Genomic DNA, 21,795 nt, shown 5'->3' on the forward strand with positions numbered 1-21,795 from the left:
TAGCTTTGGTCCAGGTTGTGTGTTCTGTTCCGCTGTCAGCAGCCAGGCTCTCTCACTGCCCCCCAGCAGCAGGAGACCCCCAGGAGCAGCTTGTCCGCCACTTCCTGATCGAGAGGGGCCCCCGGGGCGTGAAGATCAAGGGCTGTCAGAACGAGCCCTATTTTGGTGAGTCAGTAAGGAGCAGAGTATACAGGGATGTAAAGAGGGGGTGGTGTATACACAGATTATGGAGAGAGGGGGTGTCACATCTGCATTGTCTAAGGTTTGAGGTCATTTCCATGATTCTTTTGTTGTTTGTTTGTGTTTTAGGGAGCCTATCGGCCCTTGTGTACCAGCACTCCATTACCCACATCTCCCTGCCCTGTGTTCTGCTCATTCCAGACAAAGGTGTGCCTCTCAGAAACCCAACAAGAGAGTCACTCCACCAGAGAGAAACCCAAATAGAGCCGGCATCACATGAACCATAGAGAGACCTGGCAACCAGAAAAAACATAGATAAACCACATTAGATACCAAATCCAGAGAGACTGTACAAGACAAGTTTTAACTCTTTGATAATGCAATTATTTCTGTCTAGTATGTATACAGTACTGTATGGCTGTATGTGTGTGTGTGTGTAAATGGTAAATGGCAGGCATTTATATAGCGCCGTTATCCAAAACGCTGTACAATTGATGCTTCTCCATTCACCCATTCATACACACACTCACACACCGACGGCGATTGGCTGCCATGCAAGGCCCCTGCCAGCTCGGCAGGAGCATTTGGGGGATAGGTGTCTTGCTCAGGGACACTTCGACACAGCCCGGGCAGGGGATTGAACCGGCAACCCTCCAACTGCCAGACGACTGCTCTTACTGTCTGAGCCATGTCGCCCATGTATGGAGGTTGCAGAGAGGTTACGTGTATGGGGAGGGGCTTATAATTGCATATACATTGGTGTGAAAAAGTGTTTGCCCCCTTCCTGATTTCTTATTTTTTTGCATGTTTGTCACACTTAAATGTTTCAGATCAAACAAATTTTAATATTAGTCAAAGACAACACAAGTAAACACAAAATGCATTTTTTTAAATGAAGGTTTTCATTATTAAGGGAGAAAAAAAATCCAAACCTACATGGCCCTGTGTGAAAAAGTGATTGCCCTCTAAACCTAATAACTGGTTGGGCCACCCTTAGCAGCAACAACTGCAATCAAGTGTTTGCGATAACTTGCAATGAGTCTCTTACAGCGCTGTGGAGGAATTTTGGCCTACTCATCTTTGCAGAATTGTTGTAATTCAGCCACATTGGAGGGTTTTCGAACATGAACCGCCATTTTAAGGTCATGCCACAGCATCTCAATAGGATTCAGGTCAGGACTTTGACTAGGCCACTCCAAAGTCTTCATTTTGTTTTTCTTCAGCCATTCAGAGGTGGACCTGCTGGTGTGTTTTGGACCATTGTCCTGCTGCAGAACCCAAGTTTGTTTCAGCTTGAGGTCACGAACAGATGGCCGGACATTCTCCTTCAGGATTTTTTAGTAGACAGCAGAATTCATGGTTCCATTTATCACAGCAAGTCTTCTAGGTCCTGAAGCAGCAAAACAGCCCCAGACCATCACACTACGACCACCATATTTTACTGTTGGTATGATGTTCTTTTTCTGAAATGCGGTGTTACTTTTACGCCAGATGTAATGGGACACACACCTTCCAAAAAGTTCAACTTTTGTCTCGTCAGACCATAGTATTTTCCCAAAAGTCTTGGGGATCATCAAGATGTTTTCTGGCAAAATTGAGACGAGCCTTAATGTTCTTTTTGCTCAGCTGTGGTTTTCGTCTTGGAACTCTGCCATGCAGGCCATTTTTGCCCAGTCTCTTTCTTATGGTGGAGTCATGAACACTGACCTTAACTGAGGCAAGTGAGGCCTGCAGTTCTTTGGATGTTGTTGTGGGGTTTTTTGTGACCTCTTGGATGAGTCGTCGCTGCGCTCTTGGGGTAATTTTGGTCGGCCGGCCACTCCTGGGAAGGTTCACCACTGTTCCATGTTTTCACCATTTGTGGATAATGGCTGTCACTGTGGTTCGCTGGAGTACCTTTTCCAGACTGATAGATCTCAATTACTTTCTTTCTCATTTGTTCCTGAATTTCTTTAGATCTCGGCATGATGTCTAGCTTTTGAGGATCATTTGGTCTACTTCACTTTGTCAGGCAGGTCCTATTTAAGTGATTTCTTGATTGAGAACAGGTGTGGCAGTAATCAGGCCTGGGTGTGGCTAGAGAAATTGAACTCAGGTTTGATAAACCACAGTTAGGTTATGTTTTAACAGGGGGGGCAATCACTTTTTCACACAGGGCCATGTAGGTTTGGATTTTTTTTCTCCCTTAATAATAAAAACCTTCATTTAAAAACTGCATTTTGTGTTTACTTGTGTTGTCTTTGACTAATATTTAAATTAGTTTGATGACCTGAAACATTTAAGTGTGACAAACATGCAAAAAAATAAGAAATCAGGAAGGGGGCAAACACTTTTTCACACCACTGTAGGTTTGACTGCACCCTTGATAGATATGTACACACACACACACGGCATGTTTGTGTGTGCGTGCGTGCGTGCGTGCGTGCGTGCGTGCGTGCGTGCGTGCGTGCGCACGCGCTCATGGCATAACCTGTCTCTCGGTTTGGCAGATCCAGTTGGAGAGCTCCAGGAAGCTCAGACAGCAGGGAGCACGAGCACCGCAGCAGACCTGCTGAGACAGGGTGCAGGTGAGCCCTGCGGCCCACAGGCCCAGTGAAACACTTACTGCAGCCGAGCAGCTGCACAGCCATGTCTTCATTCAGTGACTTAAACACAAATACATCCAGCAAATCTAATACGGACCAGCAGAATTTCACATTTCATTCAGGCTTACAGCAAAGCACTGTTCTCAAGACATTCAGCTCATATGTGGAAACCAAAAAGATTAATGAATGAAATGAATCATTATAATATAATCTCATTAATGCTGGGCTTTCCATTCTGTTATACGCAGCACTTGATGGAATAATAATTTAGAATCAAGATTTTTTTGACAATTCTCTGGCTCAACTTGCCATGAAAGGAACATCAGATGTTCAGTCAATGCGAAGTCCTATCCAATTGTGTGTCAATTGAGATGACCTGTGACCTGTGACCCCTTGTGTATTGTCTATCCAGCCTGCAATGTCCTGTACCTGAACTCTGTGGAAACAGAGTCCCTTACGGGACCCCAGGCAGTCTCAAAGGCCACTAACACCACACTGTCCAGAAGCCCCCACCCCCCTGCCACTCTGGTGCACTTCAAGGTGTCTGCCCAGGGCATCACTCTCACGGACAATCAGCGCAGGTACACCACACATCCTGCCACACATGCTGCCCCCCTTACAAACCTGTGGGGTTGTGACTTTTGCATTTTCAAATCTCAGGGTAGCGCAGGGGTTTTCAAGTGCCATTAGCATATAATGGAAGATCACTTATAATTCACAATTGTTTCCACACAGATATGAAATACTATGACCTTTATTATTACTAGAAAGACGTCACATGAAGCTATCAATTTCTAGTGTACCACTTCAATATGGTGCAAATATACAAGCCTGTATGTAATGAACAATGTGCAGAGCAAAATAAACGTGTCAACACCATGCACATATGTCATTGCGAATTCAGTCACGTTTCCATTAGAAATTAACCTTGAAGCATTGAAACCGCTTCTTCAGTATGTACATAACAAGCTAGGGGTGCATAAGCTTGTTTTTGTCAGAAACATGATTGTGTGACTTGAGCAAGCCCCATACTCCCTGTTTATTACCTGTCATCAGATTCTGACATCTCTTTATCTCTTGTCACTTGTACTTCAGGGTGTTCTTCAGAAGGCACTACCCTCTTAACACTGTGACCTACAGCAGCGTGGACCCCCAGGACAGGAGGTGGGCCCCCCACATGGGAGAGTGCAGAGTTAGCTGCGTTAGCCGTCTCCTGACAGATTCTCACCCACTGCAAGGTCCAGTGTGAAGCCTGCTGACCTGCTTGATGTTAGTGGCTGCAGGGCTGTGCACGTGGCTGTGGTTTGATTAGTGTGCGGATGTAATTAGCCAGGTTGTACCTGTGGCTGTGCTGTTAGCGAGGCCCTGTGTCTGTGTGGTCCTGAGTCTCGTCTCTGTCTTCCTGTGCTTTAGGTGGACTAACTCTGACAGCACAGCCTGCAAGTAAGTGTCACTTGTGGCTGAAACGAATGCCGTTCAGCTAGAATTTACCTGCTTGGCCATTTATTGTTGTTGTCACTCGGTATGTAACTGTGAATGCATTGGATGTTGTTGGATGCCTCTTATTTCAAAAACTGTGTTTCTATTCAGCTTTCAGCTGAAATATTTCCTGCTCGTTTCCTCAATTTCTGTCTTGCTGCTTAAGATCTCTCACAGCTTTATTTGCTGGCAGGATGTTTGGCTTTGTGGCAAAGAAGACAGGCAGTGCGTCGGAGAACGTCTGCCACCTGTTCGCTGAGATGGACCCTGAGCAGCCCGCCACCGCCATCGTTAACTTCATCAACAAGGTGATGCTGGGGCCGTCCCGGAAATGAGGGGCCCCGGGCCCTAGGAGCTTCAGTGCGATATGTTGTGGACTCTACTGTTTGTTTGAAAAAATATGCTTCAGGTGCCTTTCAGAAGGAAGAAGCAATCAGAGTGATTGTGAAATGCAAGGTTTTCATGAAGAATGTATTTTTGCTTTGTCTGTTTTTTTGTGGTGAGTGGATTAGGGTTAATCCTTAGACACCCATAGTTACTCATGCAGTACAGTAAATACTTGTCATTACTGCCTTATCACCACAAAGACCTCCACGGAATGACTGACACAGAGGAACAACAGAGAACAGCTCTCATTCATGAAACCTGATGATGTTCAAACAAATTTCAGGCTACTGCAATATCGCCCTGGAAAATGCTAATACACACGTCTGTCCCCCTTACAAACATGCTCAGCCTAATTTTTGTTCTTGGACACACACTGAACACTACAGCAATACTGCTAACTCATCAGGTGGGCCAGCTCTCCAGCTGAGGTGGTAAGATGGCAGATTTCCCAAAGAGTCAATGTATGTGAATAAGTGTTGCAAGCAAGTAACTTGTATGGAGGCAGTGTATGGGGGGGGTTACTTGAGAAAGATGCATTGGTAGGTTGGGTTACAGGCACCGGCTAAAGCATGATTTATACTTCTGCATTGAATCTATGCAGACGATATAAAGTAGCCTACGCATAGCCGCATTCCCTACCCATAGCCTACGGTGTAGCCTGACGTGCACCTCCCCAGAAATTTAACTGCGTTGGGAACGCAGCTATGTGTAGGCTACGCCATAGCCTCTGTGTAGATTCAACGCAGAAGTATAAATCAGGCTTAAGTGGTCTGAAAATGAGGGCAAGTAGCAGCACAGCTGGACGTGGATATGATATGGAACAGCAAAAAAAAAAGTTGCCTTTTACAAGTTTTTATGGTCCGTAACTAATGACCCGGTTTGGAAATCCTCAGTATAATGGGGAATGGGAAGAGTGAACAGGAGTTCATTTTGAGTGTGGAGGTCTGTACTTGCTGTCTAGCTTGTAGTGATTTCACACTTTGGGTCGGATAGCTATAGTATCAGAACACTTGATAGTGCTGCTGGGTGGCTCACCTTGTTAAGGCACTGTTCTAATTTAGTGCCTGGACTGGCCGCACGGTCTGGTTTCTAATCTGGATTTACTGTGACCAGCAGCCCCACAGTGTGGCACCCAGGGATGATTGCCTCTATTCATGCATCAGTGACCCATGCTAGTTTATTGGGCTCCCGCAAGTCCCTTGCAGCACATTAAGTGTATTCCTATGACTCAATCTGTATTTACAAACTGTGTGTGTAATAAGAAGCAGTGGCTGACACCATTCACTTCAGAGCACATCGATGCTTGTCTGCACTCTCTCAAATGTACAGCAGAGGTTGTGGCAATGTGTGGTTATTCAATTGGGCATTACAAATTGGGAGAGGAACGGGTTTGCCTAGTGAACATTACCATTTTATCCCATGTCTGGCAAAGGTAATTTTCTTCATGTTTCAGAGGAGGGAAGAGTTCCAGTATCCTCAAAATAACCATTAACATTAAGGCCTGTGTTCAGAAAACACCTCTGGGTAGGAGTGCTGATCTAGGATCTGGATTCCTTTCTCCACATCTGACCCTTATCCATTCGAACCGAAAAGCTAAATTAACTTGTGAATACAGGCCTCAGACTTACATTTAAGACAAGGTGAAATGAAGTCATTCTACCAGCTGCCAAAGCTCCTACAGTATGAAGCCAAAGACAGTACTTAGTACACAACACTTTTTATATTATAAAAACTATAGTAATCATGCTTTTGTCGTTTCATGTATTTCTATTTAGTGTCGTTTTGTCTTTTTTTTTAAGATGAGAAAAAGACACCAAGTTGAGAAAGTCAATGGGTTTTAATATATTGTTTTTTTTTTTATATATGAATGAATCTTTGTATGTAGTAATATATTTTCTCACCTGGATATTAAAAGAAAGGAATTTATATTACCCTATTTTTATCAATGTGAATGTATGCAGAGAATCAAAATATAAATAAAAATGTAAAGTTGTGGGACTGAGATTCTAGCAACTTTCTATTGCATGTCCTACTCTCCAAGACTTAGGCATTCCCTATCCTAATTATCAGCTGTCTCATTGTGGGCACAGCCTGCTTGATTCAAGTGGAGCTATGCTAGCATGCATATCCCCCAAATACATACAGGCAGAACATACAGTACCAACTGGCCAAAGGAGGTGCAAGAACATAACATTGTATGCATTACATTCCATGTTTTAAACCAAACCTGTTGGCAGACTCATTTCAGGTGGACAATTAATTATCAACTGGTTGAGCTTAACAGCTAATTATTTGCATATATTTGCATTATGTTCTAATTTAAACTATTTTAAACCAGTACAATACGCCAATATGCATCTATAACAATATATGGATTTCCACAAAAAAAAAGCTTAGTTCTTCCTGTTTACACACCTCAATTGTGAGCATAAATATGCAGAAAGTATAAAAGTAGGCACAAAACGTTTTATTCCCAAAAAATTAATTTACAATAATACCTGGCCAACAGTCCTGACAGCTTCTCTTTCAGCTGTATGCAGAAACAGCTGTCAGCCTCCTAAGGAATACCACCCACAGTACCCATCTTTCACTGCTAAATGGATAAAGCTTTTCATTCTTAACAATTAATAAATCACATGTACACTGTACACAATTTAAGTAAACTGCACCATTGTGTCTGACAGATACACCCCAGGCCAGTCGGGTAGTGGAATCCATCTTTTAGACCACACAGCACGTTTAAACAAGCTGATTGTCAGCCATGCTGGAGTCGGGTCCCACCACCGCAGCCTCCGGCAGGCTGTCCCCGCTCGTCCGCTTCCCCGTCTGTTTCTTCCTCCTCTCCTTCTGCTCCTTGGTAATGGAGGTCAGCTCTTCGCTTTTTTGTGAAATATAGTTGGCCTGGTGAAGGGCAGAGACACACGTGTCAGTATGCTGCCTGAGAGAATGCAGACAGGCTTCACAGCATTACTTATCTCAAGTGGCATCACATCACTTTTTCCTTACAATGTTGTTGAACAGTGGATAATGAGAATTGCAAAGCGACCTAGTCAGACACTTCTGATTAATTGTTACCTCATATACACTGGACAATCGAGTGAAAGTCAAGACAACTGAACCACTAGCATAGCATAATGTGGGCTAAAATGTGGAAGAACCAACCACATTGCATGTGACCTCTCCCTGAAGTGGAACTTCCATTGTCTCGATTAGGTAATGTGATAATGTATAAAGTTCTGTTGCTCTGTATGACGCTCCTAGGTGCTTAGAGGACACCGCTGTCCATCCTTACCAATGATGCGCTTCGGCGAGCTGTCAGCTTCACATCTTCCACAGTGACCGTAGTTCGCTTTGCATGCCTGACGTCAAACACACAATACACAATCTCCACCGCTTAACTTAGGATAGCAAATAAGGAACCCTATGCTCAACTGGAGATAACCATAATGATTGTATTTAAAATGACTCCACAATTAAAGGCTTAATCATAAAGGCATGTTCCCTTGAAATTGGATGCTCCATGGGTGCCTGCCCTTGCCATTATAAATAATGCATAAATACTGAACTGCTGTCAAACAAATATTTTCAAAAAATAAACAGACTTGATTGATTTAAAAAAATAATGCGTTACCTGGCAAAGGCTTCCAAATCTCTTGCAAAAATATCTGAAATATAGAGGAACATAAATGAATATCATAAATGAAATCATCTTGAACAGCATATCCATTATATACACATGGAAATTCTGCAATGTTGCAGGGAATGGCGGTGAAGCACAAAGTTACGTACCCATGGCAAAGTCATGTAAATGCTTATAGTCACCCACAATTTCTGACAGGTTAGCTAAAACCAATAATAAAATATCAGGCTAGATATAACTCATATCATGAACTAATGAAAGATTATTTCCGTCAAACAGCCTCCACACTGCAGATGAGAACACTAGTTCAGTCTTAGCTAGCTAACGTCAGTGAATGTAGCAATGGTTCAGCTGAGTTTGTATAGGACTTACCACACTGCTTAAATGTCGTTTCACTGATTGCAGCGATAGCCAGTTTACTGAACGTTTTCTCACAATCCTGTCCAACTTCTTCACAAATTCTGGCCACAGTGAAGTGTATCGCAGCTTTTAGCCTCTATAAAGAGAAACAAGATCACTAAAAGCGTACTAGCTAGGCTGGAAAGTGACTTTTAAAAGGTTTGCTACATATCTTACGCCAAAATAATAAAACAAGTAAAAAGGCAGCCAACTTCAATTAACTATCTGATAATCATTTTGGACATTTATTATTAATTGACTTGGTTAATAAAAGCTACTATTATTATTATTATTATTATTATTATTATTATTATTATAGGATAAGGTTACCACATTTCTAAGCTGAAGTGCTAGCTACTTCCTAGCTAAACAAGTACACGTTATGGAAACTTTGTTTCAACCTGGCTATGCGAAAATTCATCGCCCATTTCTTTCGATGATTATTTGCAAATCCTGGAAAAAAAATATAGCTAGCTATATAACGTAGGCGAGCTCACACGCCCTCTCACCTATCGCTAGCTATTATTGATGAATTTATGTTTTATTTCGCGGGCTTTCCAGACAGACCATAGATATCATAGCTGGAATACAGAACGGATCTCGGGGTGTAACCAACCATCTCTTTGGTTGAAATAGCGTCGCTGGTGATGCCTAATGGAGGAAGAACGAATGAATTATAGCTCTAGCCTTGAATTGTTCGTTCATTTTAATAAGTCGCCTATTTGTGACCGTACAAAAATCTGTCTGCGGTTTGCGTAAAACGAACATCACATAATTTCTAATGAATATTTGACAATACGGCTTGAAAAACATGAATGCGTCGCCCTTGCAAAGATTTCCTGTATGTAACGTCGCGTTAACTATCCTAGCCGGTTTACTTCGGGGAAAGCAATATTAGCAATGGGCATGTTTTGTCAGAAACTAAACGACTTTATTCGGACTCGGAGCCTTGTTTGCTAACCATTATGTGGACCAAATTTACAGGTTTAGCTATGGTGAAATTATGTCAACCACAGTGTGGCACGATCAATGAACTGTAAAGCTAAGTTAGCCTAGTTAGCTAGTATGGATATCTAATAGAGCGAGGCTATTTGCTATTGGTGTACCTGAGTAGCTAATGTAGCTAAATCGCTTGAGATGGTGTAGCTACACGATTATATATTTATAGATCTACAATAGGCCATCTATCTGCAAAAAAATGTTAATTTCCCATAATGCTGATCATCTGGGTCCCATGGTGTAATGGTTAGCACTCTGGACTTTGAATCCAGCGATCCGAGTTCAAATCTCGGTGGGACCTCATGTGTTTTTACGGTGGAGTCGCTTGGAACAGGCCGAAGGAACATAAAATATAAAACAAGATACAGCTGGTCACGGAGTATTTACAAATGGCCGGGTTCTCGTGTAATAAAATATGTGGCAACATGGCATATTCTGTGAAATCTAAGAAGACCCTGCTCCTTATTCGTGTGTGGAAAATTAAAATATAAATATTGTGTTATCCAAGAAACCATCAGACCCCCCCCCAATAGATATTTTATTCTGAGATGCATCTCTTGTAAAGCAGAGGGCAGTATTGTTCTATGCATTTGGTCAATATGGAAAAGAATAACTAACCATGTTTCCACACAATAAAACAAGTTACTCTTTATGTTTAAAATGATATACAGGAGACAGTGTAGCTGTATTCTCATTGAAGCAGAAAAGACCACATTGCATATCCATATCTGTTAAAGAAATTAAACAAGACTAACACAGTAGAATATTGATATTTATTGTTTTGAACTGACATTTTCTATTGTTTTTATCTTATTGTATTCAAAGGAACCACATTGTCAACGAGACATTAAAACAAATACAAATTACAAATACAAATAGAAACATAATAAAAATAACCATCTTTCGTCACTGGTTAAGATATACATCTCTCAAGTGTCATTCCTCTTTTAATTCCTCTTGATGTTAATTTGAACATGAACACACAGTGCATGCCGAAGTGTTTGTGTGCATTTGTCTCACAGTGGCCTTGTGCACCTGTGGCTTGTGGAGGTCTGTTTGCCGGGCCTCAGGGAGCAGCACGTCCAGCTGCGGGTGCCCTGCAGTGTGTGGTGCCGTGGACGGTAGGGTGGGGGGGCACTACTTTCTGGGGCTCAGGGTTTGGGGGTACGATAGACCGGCTGGTGGTGACGCGGCTCATTTCGGTGAAGGAGGAGTTGGAGTAGGAGTGGGAGCGAGAGCGCACGGTCCCCAGTCGACCTACACACTGGACACTGATCTGAGTCCATTTCCGCTTCAGCACTGTCTGCACCTTTAGAGAAATACATCAATCAATCCACCAGTCAGTTACAATGATCTACATCTACAAAGGCCTGTATTCAGAGACAATCTACACAGCTAAAAGTTCCAATGGAGTTAACACAGCTGGAAACTCACTGAAGCAACCCGGGTTAAGTGCCCTGCTAGAGTGATGGAACAGGGTGGTACACAAGAGGGTTTCATGAGGCAAAAAAGGTAAGCTCGAGCTCTGCTTCTCACAGGCTTGAAGGGATTTAAGATACCAATAAATGTTGGGAAAGTCAGTTGCCCCAAAACAATATACTGTAGAGAGATGATTAGATGTAGAAAGCAATGTCTCTTACCTCTGCATTGCAGAAACAAAATATAGTTGCAACAAGAAGCCCCTAGAAAGTGAGAAACCGATTATCCAGTGCATGTTTGCCAGATGGTTGCATTAAAGTTTTCCTATGACCTATGTACTATATTTTTTGGCTTTCTGTTTATCTTGTGGGACTTCTTAGAAGAAGTATGTTTCTGGGGAAAAGATGAATGATTATTGTCATTAACCGTGCAGCTGAATGACCGCATTGTGTAAAAATGTAGGAGATGGCTGAGTTCCAGTGTTTCAGATGCTGGCTATAAACTGACAGCATTGCAGCAGTGGGATGTGTCTACATTTTGAACTAGGAATCTAAATGGTTGTGAAACGTCTCACCCCATCCATGAATTGAGTAAAAATTGTGCATGCTAATGGGCTCCTGTGGTTGAACTCACATTAAAGGTTCATTTCGTAAGTACCTCAGGGGCCGAAATTAGGGGAATTTTAACTCTGTGTCTGCAGGATCGGGTGTGGAAATGCAATGAACCACAGGAAATTAATTTCCTCGCATTATTCAGTGCTTCCTCCTGGCCCGTTTTTGGCTACGTCGAGTATGGTATTTGAGTGACCAACCTGATGGGAACCCAGCCCAAGGATGTTGTAAACATCATTGAAAAACTCCTGCAATGCTGTGGTTCAGATGGCCAGTGGCTAATGTGGCTGCTGCCTTCTCTTGCTTTAGAACACACAGTGCTATGGTCCACTAACTGTAGGAACAAAATCATGACTCCAAACTTGATATGGTACACAGCCGAACTGGGTCATGTTGGCCGATGTGAAATACTCTTTAGTTACAAATATAAAGCAGCACACCAGATCCCAATGGATTTTCAAAGAATCACATTAGAAATCAAAATGCTAAATCATGAAAATCGTGTAAATGTTCTTCTCAAAATGTATTAAAATAATTGTTAATGGTGTCGAAAGGCAGAAAGTATTTCCACAGTATTATTAGCTGACCATGGTTTGGAATAGAGTGTGAAATTACACTGTGCAAACAGCGCTCTGCTCCGCTGTGTACCTGGTAATGTGTGAAGATGTGCATGACAAACAAGTAGATGGCCTTGGCCAGGCGTCCCTCAGGGATCCAGGGGATGAACTGCACCCCAAGCAGAGGCACAAGGATCAGGGTGGCCCGAACCGCCTTCATGTAGGCGTTGGATTGGGTGCAGTGGGTCACCCTGAGTTTGGTAATGAGAACGCGCACTATGTTGAGCAGGAAGAACAGATTCACCTGGAAGGAGGAAAGGTGAGTAGTGTGGAAGAGAGAGAAGAGAGGGGGAATGGGGGCGGGGGGGGTGAGATCAGAGGCAGTGTATATGGGGTATGACCGGGTTCATTCACATTATCTTGTTAAAATGAACTTGATAATATAAATTCATAATCTCATTATTTGTTCTCAAAGATTTTATTTGTTTGAGCAACTGATGTATAAAATGGTGGGTTGGTTCTGGAATTGTGTGAGGTTTTGTGCCTCAAAAAACTAGGTCTCAAGGTGGTAGAAGTGTCCAGTCTTCTTAAGATGAAACAATTTTAAATCACAACATTTAAATGTTATACTGGGTATGTGGTGTTGTTATTCAAATGCGTTATCAAAAATGAGAAATGTCCTAAAATGTAGAGTTCACCATCACATTTAGGTCTCATTGCCCTTGGATGCAGTGTGAAGACTGACCAGCAGGGCGGTGTAGATGGGGCCATGGACAATATACAGCAGGTGAGTCTGTGCGCTGATCCAGCAACTGCAGCAGATGGACCATGTAGAGAGAAAAGAACTTGCCTCAGCTGAACTGCTATCATTACATTACATTACATTACATGGCATTTAGCAGATGCTCTTTTCCAGAGCGACGTACAACAAAGTGCAAATCAAACACAATATATGCTTGATAAGCAGATGAAATACAGTAAATAATTTTTGGGATAAACAATCCTGTCTTTAAAAAATGCCTACAAGTGTGCTTCCCTGTGTTTGTATGGAACAGTATAGGTCTGGTAATATACAGTAATGTTGCCTGGTGAGCTAGCATGTTGGCAAGCAACATACCCAGGCTGTTCTCCAAATGGCTTCAGCAACAGCTTACCTGTCATTATAGAAGAAGCAGCGGGCCATAGTGTATATTGTGGCAGGGACAAGCGGGAAGACTACCGGGAACATGGACAACAGCAATAATCCAACACACGTTAATCATCATCATCATCATCAATATGTCCCCGATGCCAATGAGGCGTAAGGAGTTACTGCTGGTACTGTATAAAGGGTATCTCATTTAAAAACATCAATGAATGCTTTCAGGCCACATATGCGTAAAAGGTCTCAGAGTAGGAGTGCTCAGCTAGGATCAGTTACACTTTTTAGTTAATAGTGCATAATAATAGTATATACAAAGGAGGAACCTGATTCAGGACCAGTACACCTAATTTATCTTGTTCATTTTCTTTCTTTTTTTTCATATCTTTGTCTAAATTGTAAACACACTGACAAGCCCCCAGTATTGATCAAAGGAGAAACAGGAATCCTAATGGGATCAGCCATAATGGAAAGCAATGGGCCTTGCTTCCCTGATTGAAACCACATTATCTGGCTTCAGAAATACAACAGAAGTAGACTCACAAAACAAGATACAAAACAGTAGATTCAATAGACCTCAAGGTATTTGATACCGACTGAGCTACTAGTTGTCCATTTCACCCCATTCATCACTCAATATGGTAGAAGTGAATCGTCTGGCCTATAATCCAATAGACAAGAATTGAGATAGGCTCCCCGTTTTCCACAGGCTTACTCACCCCATCCCAAAATGAAGTACCAGTGCATCTGCTGTTCTTCTGCAAACACGGCGACGATGATGAGGGTGTGCAGGTAGATTCCCTCACACAGCATCCAGAAATAGTTGGAGCCCAATGCGTAAGAGCTCAGGAAAGAGAGCACTTTGCAGCTCATCTATCTCGGGACAGAGCGAAAGCACAGTTTTCCTCAAACCGTTATCCACCAGAGTGCATCACCCAGGTGCATTGTGGGACTGCACAGAGCGCACTCACCGGGTTGCTGGCTATCAGCGGCTGGTTGTTGGTCACTACAGAGAGGGTGATGACTGAGCAGATGGAGTTGAGGATGAAGGAGAGGAACATGTTCTTGTGGAGAGAGATTCTCTGGCAGCTGAGGCTCCTGTTCAGGATTCAGAAACACTAGAGGGGTTCACAACGTTTCGCAAATACCACACTGTAAAAGGGATGAAATAATCAATAAGCGACAATGACGTCACCAGTGCTGTGTGAGGGCTGCCAGAAAATATCAAACGTCATCTTTCAAATTATATTTCAGATATAATATATAGTATTCTTCACTGAAAATGCTTTTTATTTATAGCATGTGTTTGTTGTGTTTACAAAGCCATTGCCTTATTTCAATAACTATCATTGCATTTCCTCCTCTGAGACATGTGTGTGGAACCTGGCTCCAGACTGAGAGATAGACAGGGGGGCTCAGGACTCACTTGAAGTAGAAGAAGATCCAGAGAGAGATGAGCAAGGAGACCACAGACAAGCCTTGGCCTACAATGGCCAGGTAGTACACGTTGTATGCTGCCTGTGTAAACAACACATTCGGGAACCCATCTCAGAGTGACAAGCACTGTTACCCTGGCATTGGACAATTAAAACAAATTGTTTTCCTCAGGAAGCCATTAGCCTTCTTTAGAATGACCCAACAGCATTTGTTCGATTTGGAATATGCAGTCTCTAACATGAAGTAGGTTAGTAATGATTCTTTGTACCTGGAGCTTGTCCTTGATGTGGCCGGAGCACTGGGTGTAGTTGGACCAAATGCGGTTGCTCTCAGGGTGGCGGAACCACTGCCCATCCCTGCCACACACTTTGGTCACCTTTTCTAGAGCAGGTCAAGACAACATGGACCAGTGAGCAATCTGAATTTGTGTGTCTTTCCCACTCCTTCCCAGACATGGTGAGTTTATGTTCAGAGCACAAGAGAGGGAGATTGAGTGCATAGATAACAGTGACACAAAGTGGTTCAGCCCCCTCTTGGCGACATGCTCGGCGTTCTCACCAGAAGGGTCAAAGTCGCGGAAGTACTCCGGGCAGAGCTGCACCACCGTCCCGGGAGAGGAGTCCTCCCAGCACAGCCAGCCGTCCCAAGTGCGGTTACAGAGTGGACCTGCCAAAGGGGACCTATTTGTGTCACGTAAAACTTTGGCGTGTTCCAACATCACATCCTCAGGAAAAAACAGAGTGGCAATACACACCCAGCATTCTGAGCATGTATGGTTGCAGTGTAACAATACACTGAAGTTACCACTCGTACAAGGAGCTGATCGTAAATATTTTCAATGGATGTTGTTGACAACTCCATGGTAACGGACTTGCTGAAGCAGGCAACAGTGGGAATTGGTTCACATCAATACAGTGTCTATTACATATGGTTTTAGCATATTCATACATATATGCTGTGCCTATATAGAAACTCTTTACACTAATCTGTGCAGTTCTCTGGCAGGTACTGGCACCGCGAAATATATACCACATTCCTCAGCTTGAATAAGACCTCTAATAGCTTAATGTAAAAGGCAACAGTGTGAAAACAGTCCTTTTTTTTGGAGAATATGTGTTAAGGCATTCATTTACCTACATTTGATGCTTTCTCTGAAACGTTTTGAGCTGTTTTGCTTTTGTTGTACTAGTGAGATCTCACCTCGGCCAATCACCCCTCTTCAGGGCAGAACCAAAGGAATTCACAACGGCTGATTTGAATTTTTTTTAAACATTTTTCAGAATTCCTCTTCAGACCATGATAGGTGTGTGAATGTCTGGCTCACCTTCACTGAGATTAGGGGGGTCATTGATGATTTTCAGGTAGCACTCAAACTGTGCTGCTATAATCTGCTGACGAGCCACGGTCAGGTCATATGACATGGCTGCAGTGGCCACAGGGACCTCTGGCTGGAATGTTGCACTTGTGGGAATCTATGATTACAGGGATAAAATAATAAAACTTTACTGTAACATTATTTCATGGTTGCTGCAAGATTCATCCATTGTTAAAGACGTACACTCACCTTAGCAAACTGCAGCAGCAGTAACGCCGCCCAGCACAGCTGTGTCCTCCTCATGGTGTTACCGTGTGAGCTTCAGACAGGGGGCACCAGAGAACGGCTGCTTACTGGAATTGGGGTGGGACCAGAGAAACCTAGATCACTCAACTGAAGCAATCAAGCCACAAAAATAATTTGGATGAAACTGGAGTGGAAAAATCACCCTGATGAATGTGTTCATCTGAGCACTTTGGGAAGATAACAATAATAATATAATACTAAATAACAAATATAATTTGTTATTTAGCTGACGCTTTTATCCAACATTACTTACAGTTAGTAAGCAGGGGACAATCCCCCCTGGAGAAATTCAGGGTTAAGGGCCTTACTCAAGGACCCAACAGCTGTGCAGATCTTATCGTGGCTACACCAGGCTTGAACCACCAACCTTCTGGGTCCTAGTCATGTACCTTAGCCACTGACTACAGGCTGCCCCCCTTCAGAGGGTATCAGGGATATCAATGTGAGAGTTTCCCCTCTCCCCACTGCCTTCAGCCTGTCCTCTGTAAATATAATCTTACTCAAACAGGAGATTGCGTGACTTTCCCCAGAACACTGTAAACAAATAGAACTTTCCACTGCCCCTGATCCAAAGGCAAAAAAACAAAGATTTAAGACACACATTTCAGATTATTATTCTCCATTTGACCTAGAATTCAGTACAACGGGAATATAAATCTCCAGCCCTCAGTACTGTGGTGTTACTGACAACAACTCCAGGGAAGTTGGTCCTCTCCCAAGCAGGGCCACTGGAAAGGCAGCGAACAGCAGACAAACAGAAAAGAGACACGTGGATCCACACAGGTAGCTACACCTAGGAAAGTGGTTTGGACAAACGGGACTGGCAGGTCTGTATGGGCCGTGCTGGAACAGTGGAGGCTGAGAGTAATTTGGCTTTTAGTCTGTGTATGTACTTGTGAGACATAGTGCTCTATGTAGCTCCAGCACATGAGCACTGACCTCAAATAAACCCCACACCAGCTGTGTGAGAGATGATGCTGATTATAATCCCGAAGTGAAAATGTTTTGAATCTAGTTTACAAAGACCCAGAAATTTTTCATTTCTTTCTAGACTTAATTAAGTTTTGTCTGAACTTACCTTCAACTTCACTTACGATTGGCAGCACAATAAATGATTGAACTACTGTTTGCTTAAGATGTAAATACCATGCTACTTATAAGAAACAAAGTCTCCAAATGGAAAATGCTGAATCCTCCTGTAGTGGGCACTATAAGAACTTTATAGCTTTCATATTAAAAACCAGTATCTACAGAATAAAAGTAAAAGTAAAACGATTTAAAATGATGTTGTTTTATTACACAGGGCCTTTAACGAACCAGAGGGAACTGTGACTATTCAGCTCTGTGTTTCAGTGGCATGGGAAACTATTCTGTCCAGAGTGCAGAAGAACATCCCTTCGGAATAATATTTTATTTTTGGAAAATATGCTGCAAGAAATGTCCCTGATGAATTCAGAATATTTTAGAAGCCAATTTTAGAAGCCTTGCATCAACAGAGGTACAACATGAAAACCTATTAGGTCTCTGATCCACCAAACAGACTTTGGGCAATGTAGTTTTATTTACAGCAAACATGGGAATAATATGCAGTATTTGCAAATGTGGTAAACTTTAAAGACCCTGAATTGTAGGCTGTCAAATTCCAATTTGTTATACAACAATAACATTTGTATAATACTACTTCTAAATTTCAGATGCAGATCCAGTAAATTCTCCCCGAAAACCATTCTGGCGCGACGCTCACCTCCCCAGCAGGTGACAGGGAGACAGATAGTTCACCAGCCTTGGGCCGTGGCATGGTCCATTAGCTCAAACACAAACAGACAGCACTAAAACACCTGGGCTACAGCATGAGTCGATTATGGCTATTTATAACTACAGCTGCACAACAGGCTACTTTTTCCTGGGAGCAGGGGAGTTTTTAAAATGGCATGACAGTTGGCAATGTGAAATTGTGGCCAACTGCTGACCTAATTTGGATGTGCAATTATCTGCATTTCAGGATAGTGCATACATGCAGTTCTCCTCCAAAACACATGGTGTCACCACCACTCCTTTTCACTTAACTGACCTAAGCTCCCATAGAGTGCAGTTGGAGGAAAACCTTTAATGTGTGCCTTTGGCATGTTGTGCATCACTCAATGTTGTCACTAGAGTGAAGAAACATGGTGGACTCCTAGCCAACTGAACCATCCCAACTGATGCAGTTGCCACATGCACATCGCCCTGTGGGGCTACCAGCCACAGATGGCACTGGCACAGTCTATATTCACCACCTAGTAGCCCCTAGAAAGATTTTCTGTGTGGGTACATTGTTCTCCAGGCAATTCAATATGACATCTAAAACCCAAAACCCAAACACAGAAACCTTTCTGAAAGTATACACTCACTGAGCACTTTACTGAACATTTGTACTTTATTACACCTACTTATTTATGCGATTTTCTAATCAGCCAATTGTACGGCAGCAGTGCAATGCATACAATTATGTAGATACAGGTCAGGAGCTTCAGTTAATGTTTACATCAACCATCAGAATGGGGAAAAAATGTGATCTAAATGGCTTTGACCACGGAGTGATTGTTGGTGGCAGACAGGGAGGTTTGAGTATCTCAGAAACTGCTGATCTCCTGGGATTTTCACACACACTAGTCTCTAGAGTTTGCAAATGGTGCAAGAAACCAAAAAAATCTTATGCAGACACAAAACGCCTTGTTAATGAGATGTCAGAGGAGAATGGCCAGACTGGTCAAAGCTGACTGGAAGGTGACAGTAACGCAAATAACCACACATTACAACAGTGGTAAGCAGAAGAGCATCTCTGAATACACACCACATCATAACCCTAAGTGGATAGGCTACAGCATTATAAGACTAAAAAATAAGTGTAAATACCTAATGCTCGGTGAGTGTACAGAGATTTCCTCAACAATGTAAAACCATTCCAGTGAGAAATGAGCAACAAGTATTTCAGTACATCAGTGCTCTACCTGCCTGAAGCCCACACAGACAGCCTTTAGCCTATATAGACAATAGGCAAATTTGCGTTATATGGAGGTGGTTAACAAAGCTGAACAAGGAATGCATAGTTCTCATAGACCTCACAACAGACATGTGAATTTAATCAGATCAGATGTTGAATTAGATATTTCAACAGTAACCCAATCAATTGCTGACGTGTATGAAATTAGCGAAATGTGAGTTTAAAAAAAGGTAAAACAATAGAAATCCTCCTAAAGGTGTCAACATATCGGTTTGGCCTTGTGTATTTCTTCCTCACAAGTACTAATATGCGAGTATCAAGACTCAGGCAAAAACAGCATAATAGTTAGGGAACTCTAAAGTTGTAGGTATGATCCCTAACTGTGATGCTGCTATTGTACCCTTGAGCAAGGTACTCAACTCGAAGTGTATTAGTAAATATCCAGCAGTATACACGAACTCGTTCTGGATAAAAGTTTCTGCTAAATGCCTTAAATGTAAGATTGGTTCCATACCCTAAGCTGAGCCTTAATAAAGCTCAGACAATTCCCAAATGGCAGGCACCCAAGCAAAAAATATAACCCAATGTAAGAATGATAAAGTAAACTAAACATACCGTATGTATTTTGGCCTCTGTATGAAGTCAGTTCTGCAGTCCGTTCCTCTATTTAGCTACCGTGTTGAGATAAAAATTTCGATATGTCACCAGTTCCCGACGTTTAAACAGTCTTGTCGAGGCAGTTCTCATATCCCCACGGACTTTTTCGGTATGCAATTTAACAATAAAAAATAATTAATTTAAAATTAAATATGATGTGACTACATTCTTGCTTAGAAAATGTCCATATATAGACGAGACAGAAGTTTGCTCCAGATTCGCAGTTCCTTATTCGCAATTGCCAGATATTGTACCGAAATTCTACGCCTGCCAATTTCAGCCCTCACGTGGACGCGCTTTTTTCCCTACGTTCGCGACTATCTTTGATTATTTAAGAGGATATGAGGGCTTTCGTGGGCGGTTTAGATACTTCATTTATGAAGCTTACTTTGCGAGAATCTGGATAAAAGTATCTACAAAATGCCATTAATGTAATGTAATGTAATGTAATGTAAAGAATCACTCCGTTGGTTTAGCAAGCATTCTTCCATCAAGCTCACTACGAAATATGCACGGGACAAAGCAGATAAAATAGACCTACAGGTAAATTCAATAGTTTTGGGACATTTGTGTCAAACTGGTAGTTTTTCATCTGCACTAATACAATTTGTATTTCAAATCAAACAATGACTATGAGGCTAAATGTACAATTGCATTTGTTTTATGAGGCTATTTTTTTAAACAGACATTGAACTAGAACAATGCCATTCAATTACGCAAGTCATCCTATTTCAAGCCAGCAGTAGTACTGGCACAAATGTAATAACAAGGTCAATATTTTGATGCCTACCACATTTGATGACATTATCATGTCTGCAACTCATGGATACTACAAGGTTTATTTATGATGTGATCATTCAATTCAATTCAATTCAATTTATTTTGTATAGCATGATTTGGCGATTTGAGTGGAAGTGGCAGGAAAGAGAAACAAAGGAGGATGTTAGGCACTAAAATGTATTATTACATCAAATAAAATTTCCTTGTGCACAGAACAGAAAGCATGTACCACGCATACCTCCTAGGTGTCTAAGATTGTAGCTAACCCCACTGGCACCGTTAAGGCCTACTCAGTGCCACCGGTCACGTGTGGAATTCTAAATAACCATTAGCCTCATCTAGTACCCAACTCCAGAACCACTGTGCAAAGCTATAACTGATTATAAGCCTAATGTCAGGGTTGGGAGGTAGTATCGGTCGTAACCACCAGGGGGCTTTATTATTTTCACCTGGTCCTCGATAGTGTCAAGGGAGCCTTACCTCCGGAAGGTATTTAAAGCACGCGCTGACTATCGGTCGACGCTTTGGTGTACACTGTTCGCTCTGCCACCGAGTTGGTAAGCACACGGTAGACTCAGTGTTAAATGAGTCAGGTATTGTGCTGGTTCTGGGTTTTGCATTTAAAAAAAAAAAAAAAAAAAAGGTAAGGAAGGTGTTCTGCTCGTTGTGTGTTTACACTGCAAACGCCTTCCTGTAGGTTCTTTTGTTTTTCTCTTTTGTTTTCGGCTCGTGTGAGCCTGTGTGTGAGGGACCTTGTCCCCGGTATGTATTTTGGTTTGTGCGTTTTCAGGAGCTGCGACTCACGGTTGTTTATTTTGTTTACCTAGTCTTTTATACTAGGTTGTACTTTTATTTTGGGATCCCCGTTCCGGGGTTACAGGGCTCGCCCTTTAGCCCTCATTTTGGTTGTGTTATTCGCC

At 42.3% G+C, this 21,795-nt stretch overlaps 3 protein-coding genes and 1 non-coding gene across 15 annotated transcripts in view; 2 read left to right on the forward strand and 2 right to left on the reverse strand.

Moving 5' to 3' along the window:
• Positions 1-6,633, forward strand: part of LOC133109635 (tensin-2-like) — a 38,519-nt gene extending 31,886 nt beyond the window's left edge. For 8 of the 12 annotated variants that reach the window (XM_061219065.1, XM_061219058.1, XM_061219064.1 and 5 more), the window contains 7 exons: positions 40-165; positions 310-387; positions 2,670-2,747; positions 3,178-3,346; positions 3,861-3,929; positions 4,179-4,208; positions 4,438-6,633. In XM_061219065.1, the coding sequence (XP_061075049.1) occupies positions 40-165; positions 310-387; positions 2,670-2,747; positions 3,178-3,346; positions 3,861-3,929; positions 4,179-4,208; positions 4,438-4,579 (692 nt within the window). In that variant the 3' untranslated portion in view covers positions 4,580-6,633. The remainder of the gene's footprint in view (positions 1-39; positions 166-309; positions 388-2,669; positions 2,748-3,177; positions 3,347-3,860; positions 3,930-4,178; positions 4,209-4,437) is intronic. The other 4 variants (XM_061219059.1, XM_061219061.1, XM_061219062.1 and 1 more) reach the window with 4 other exon arrangements.
• Positions 6,634-7,077: 444 nt separating this feature from the next.
• On the reverse strand, positions 7,078-9,258 carry cenps (centromere protein S). The gene is made up of 5 exons (XM_061219072.1): positions 9,072-9,258; positions 8,644-8,767; positions 8,263-8,296; positions 7,924-7,990; positions 7,078-7,532 (listed from the first exon to the last, which is right to left on the reverse strand). The coding sequence occupies exons 1-5, from the start codon at positions 9,096-9,098 to the stop codon at positions 7,371-7,373; spliced, it is 414 nt and encodes a 137-aa protein (XP_061075056.1). The 5' UTR covers positions 9,099-9,258; the 3' UTR covers positions 7,078-7,370.
• Positions 9,259-9,898: 640 nt separating this feature from the next.
• Positions 9,899-9,970, forward strand: trnaq-uug (transfer RNA glutamine (anticodon UUG)). The gene has a single exon. It is a non-coding gene; the product is annotated as a tRNA-Gln (tRNA).
• Positions 9,971-10,461: 491 nt separating this feature from the next.
• LOC133109715 (calcitonin gene-related peptide type 1 receptor-like) lies at positions 10,462-20,369 on the reverse strand. Its single transcript, XM_061219224.1, has 13 exons — positions 20,054-20,369; positions 16,399-16,502; positions 16,159-16,306; positions 15,393-15,500; positions 15,103-15,215; positions 14,824-14,915; positions 14,369-14,495; positions 14,117-14,270; positions 13,411-13,471; positions 13,002-13,068; positions 12,348-12,560; positions 11,310-11,351; positions 10,462-10,978 (listed from the first exon to the last, which is right to left on the reverse strand). The coding sequence occupies exons 2-13, from the start codon at positions 16,450-16,452 to the stop codon at positions 10,736-10,738; spliced, it is 1,422 nt and encodes a 473-aa protein (XP_061075208.1). The 5' UTR covers positions 16,453-16,502; positions 20,054-20,369; the 3' UTR covers positions 10,462-10,735.
• Between the last annotated feature and the right edge of the window lie 1,426 nt (positions 20,370-21,795).

The sequence above is a fragment of the Conger conger genome, chromosome 14, assembly GCF_963514075.1.
Source record: "Conger conger chromosome 14, fConCon1.1, whole genome shotgun sequence".
Lineage (NCBI taxonomy): Eukaryota > Metazoa > Chordata > Actinopteri > Anguilliformes > Congridae > Conger > Conger conger.

What these genes read in the sequence shown, in the direction of transcription:
- cenps (XM_061219072.1), bottom strand. Translation starts at nt 9,098, where the DNA reads ATGGGCGATGAATTTTCGCATAGCCAG. An exon ending in AACGACATTTAAGCAGTGTG is followed by an intron (nt 8,297 to 8,643) that starts GTAAGTCCTATA and finishes TCTATATTTCAG; the next exon opens with ATATTTTTGCAAGAGATTTG. An exon ending in CTCGCCGAAGCGCATCATTG is followed by an intron (nt 7,533 to 7,923) that starts GTAAGGATGGAC and finishes GCCCTTCACCAG; the next exon opens with GCCAACTATATTTCACAAAA.
- LOC133109715 (XM_061219224.1), bottom strand. Translation starts at nt 16,452, where the DNA reads ATGAGGAGGACACAGCTGTGCTGGGCGGCGTTACTGCTGCTGCAGTTT. An exon ending in TGCTGCTGCAGTTTGCTAAG is followed by an intron (nt 16,307 to 16,398) that starts GTGAGTGTACGT and finishes CTGTAATCATAG; the next exon opens with ATTCCCACAAGTGCAACATT. An exon ending in GTACTTCATTTTGGGATGGG is followed by an intron (nt 13,472 to 14,116) that starts GTGAGTAAGCCT and finishes TGTTCCCGGTAG; the next exon opens with TCTTCCCGCTTGTCCCTGCC.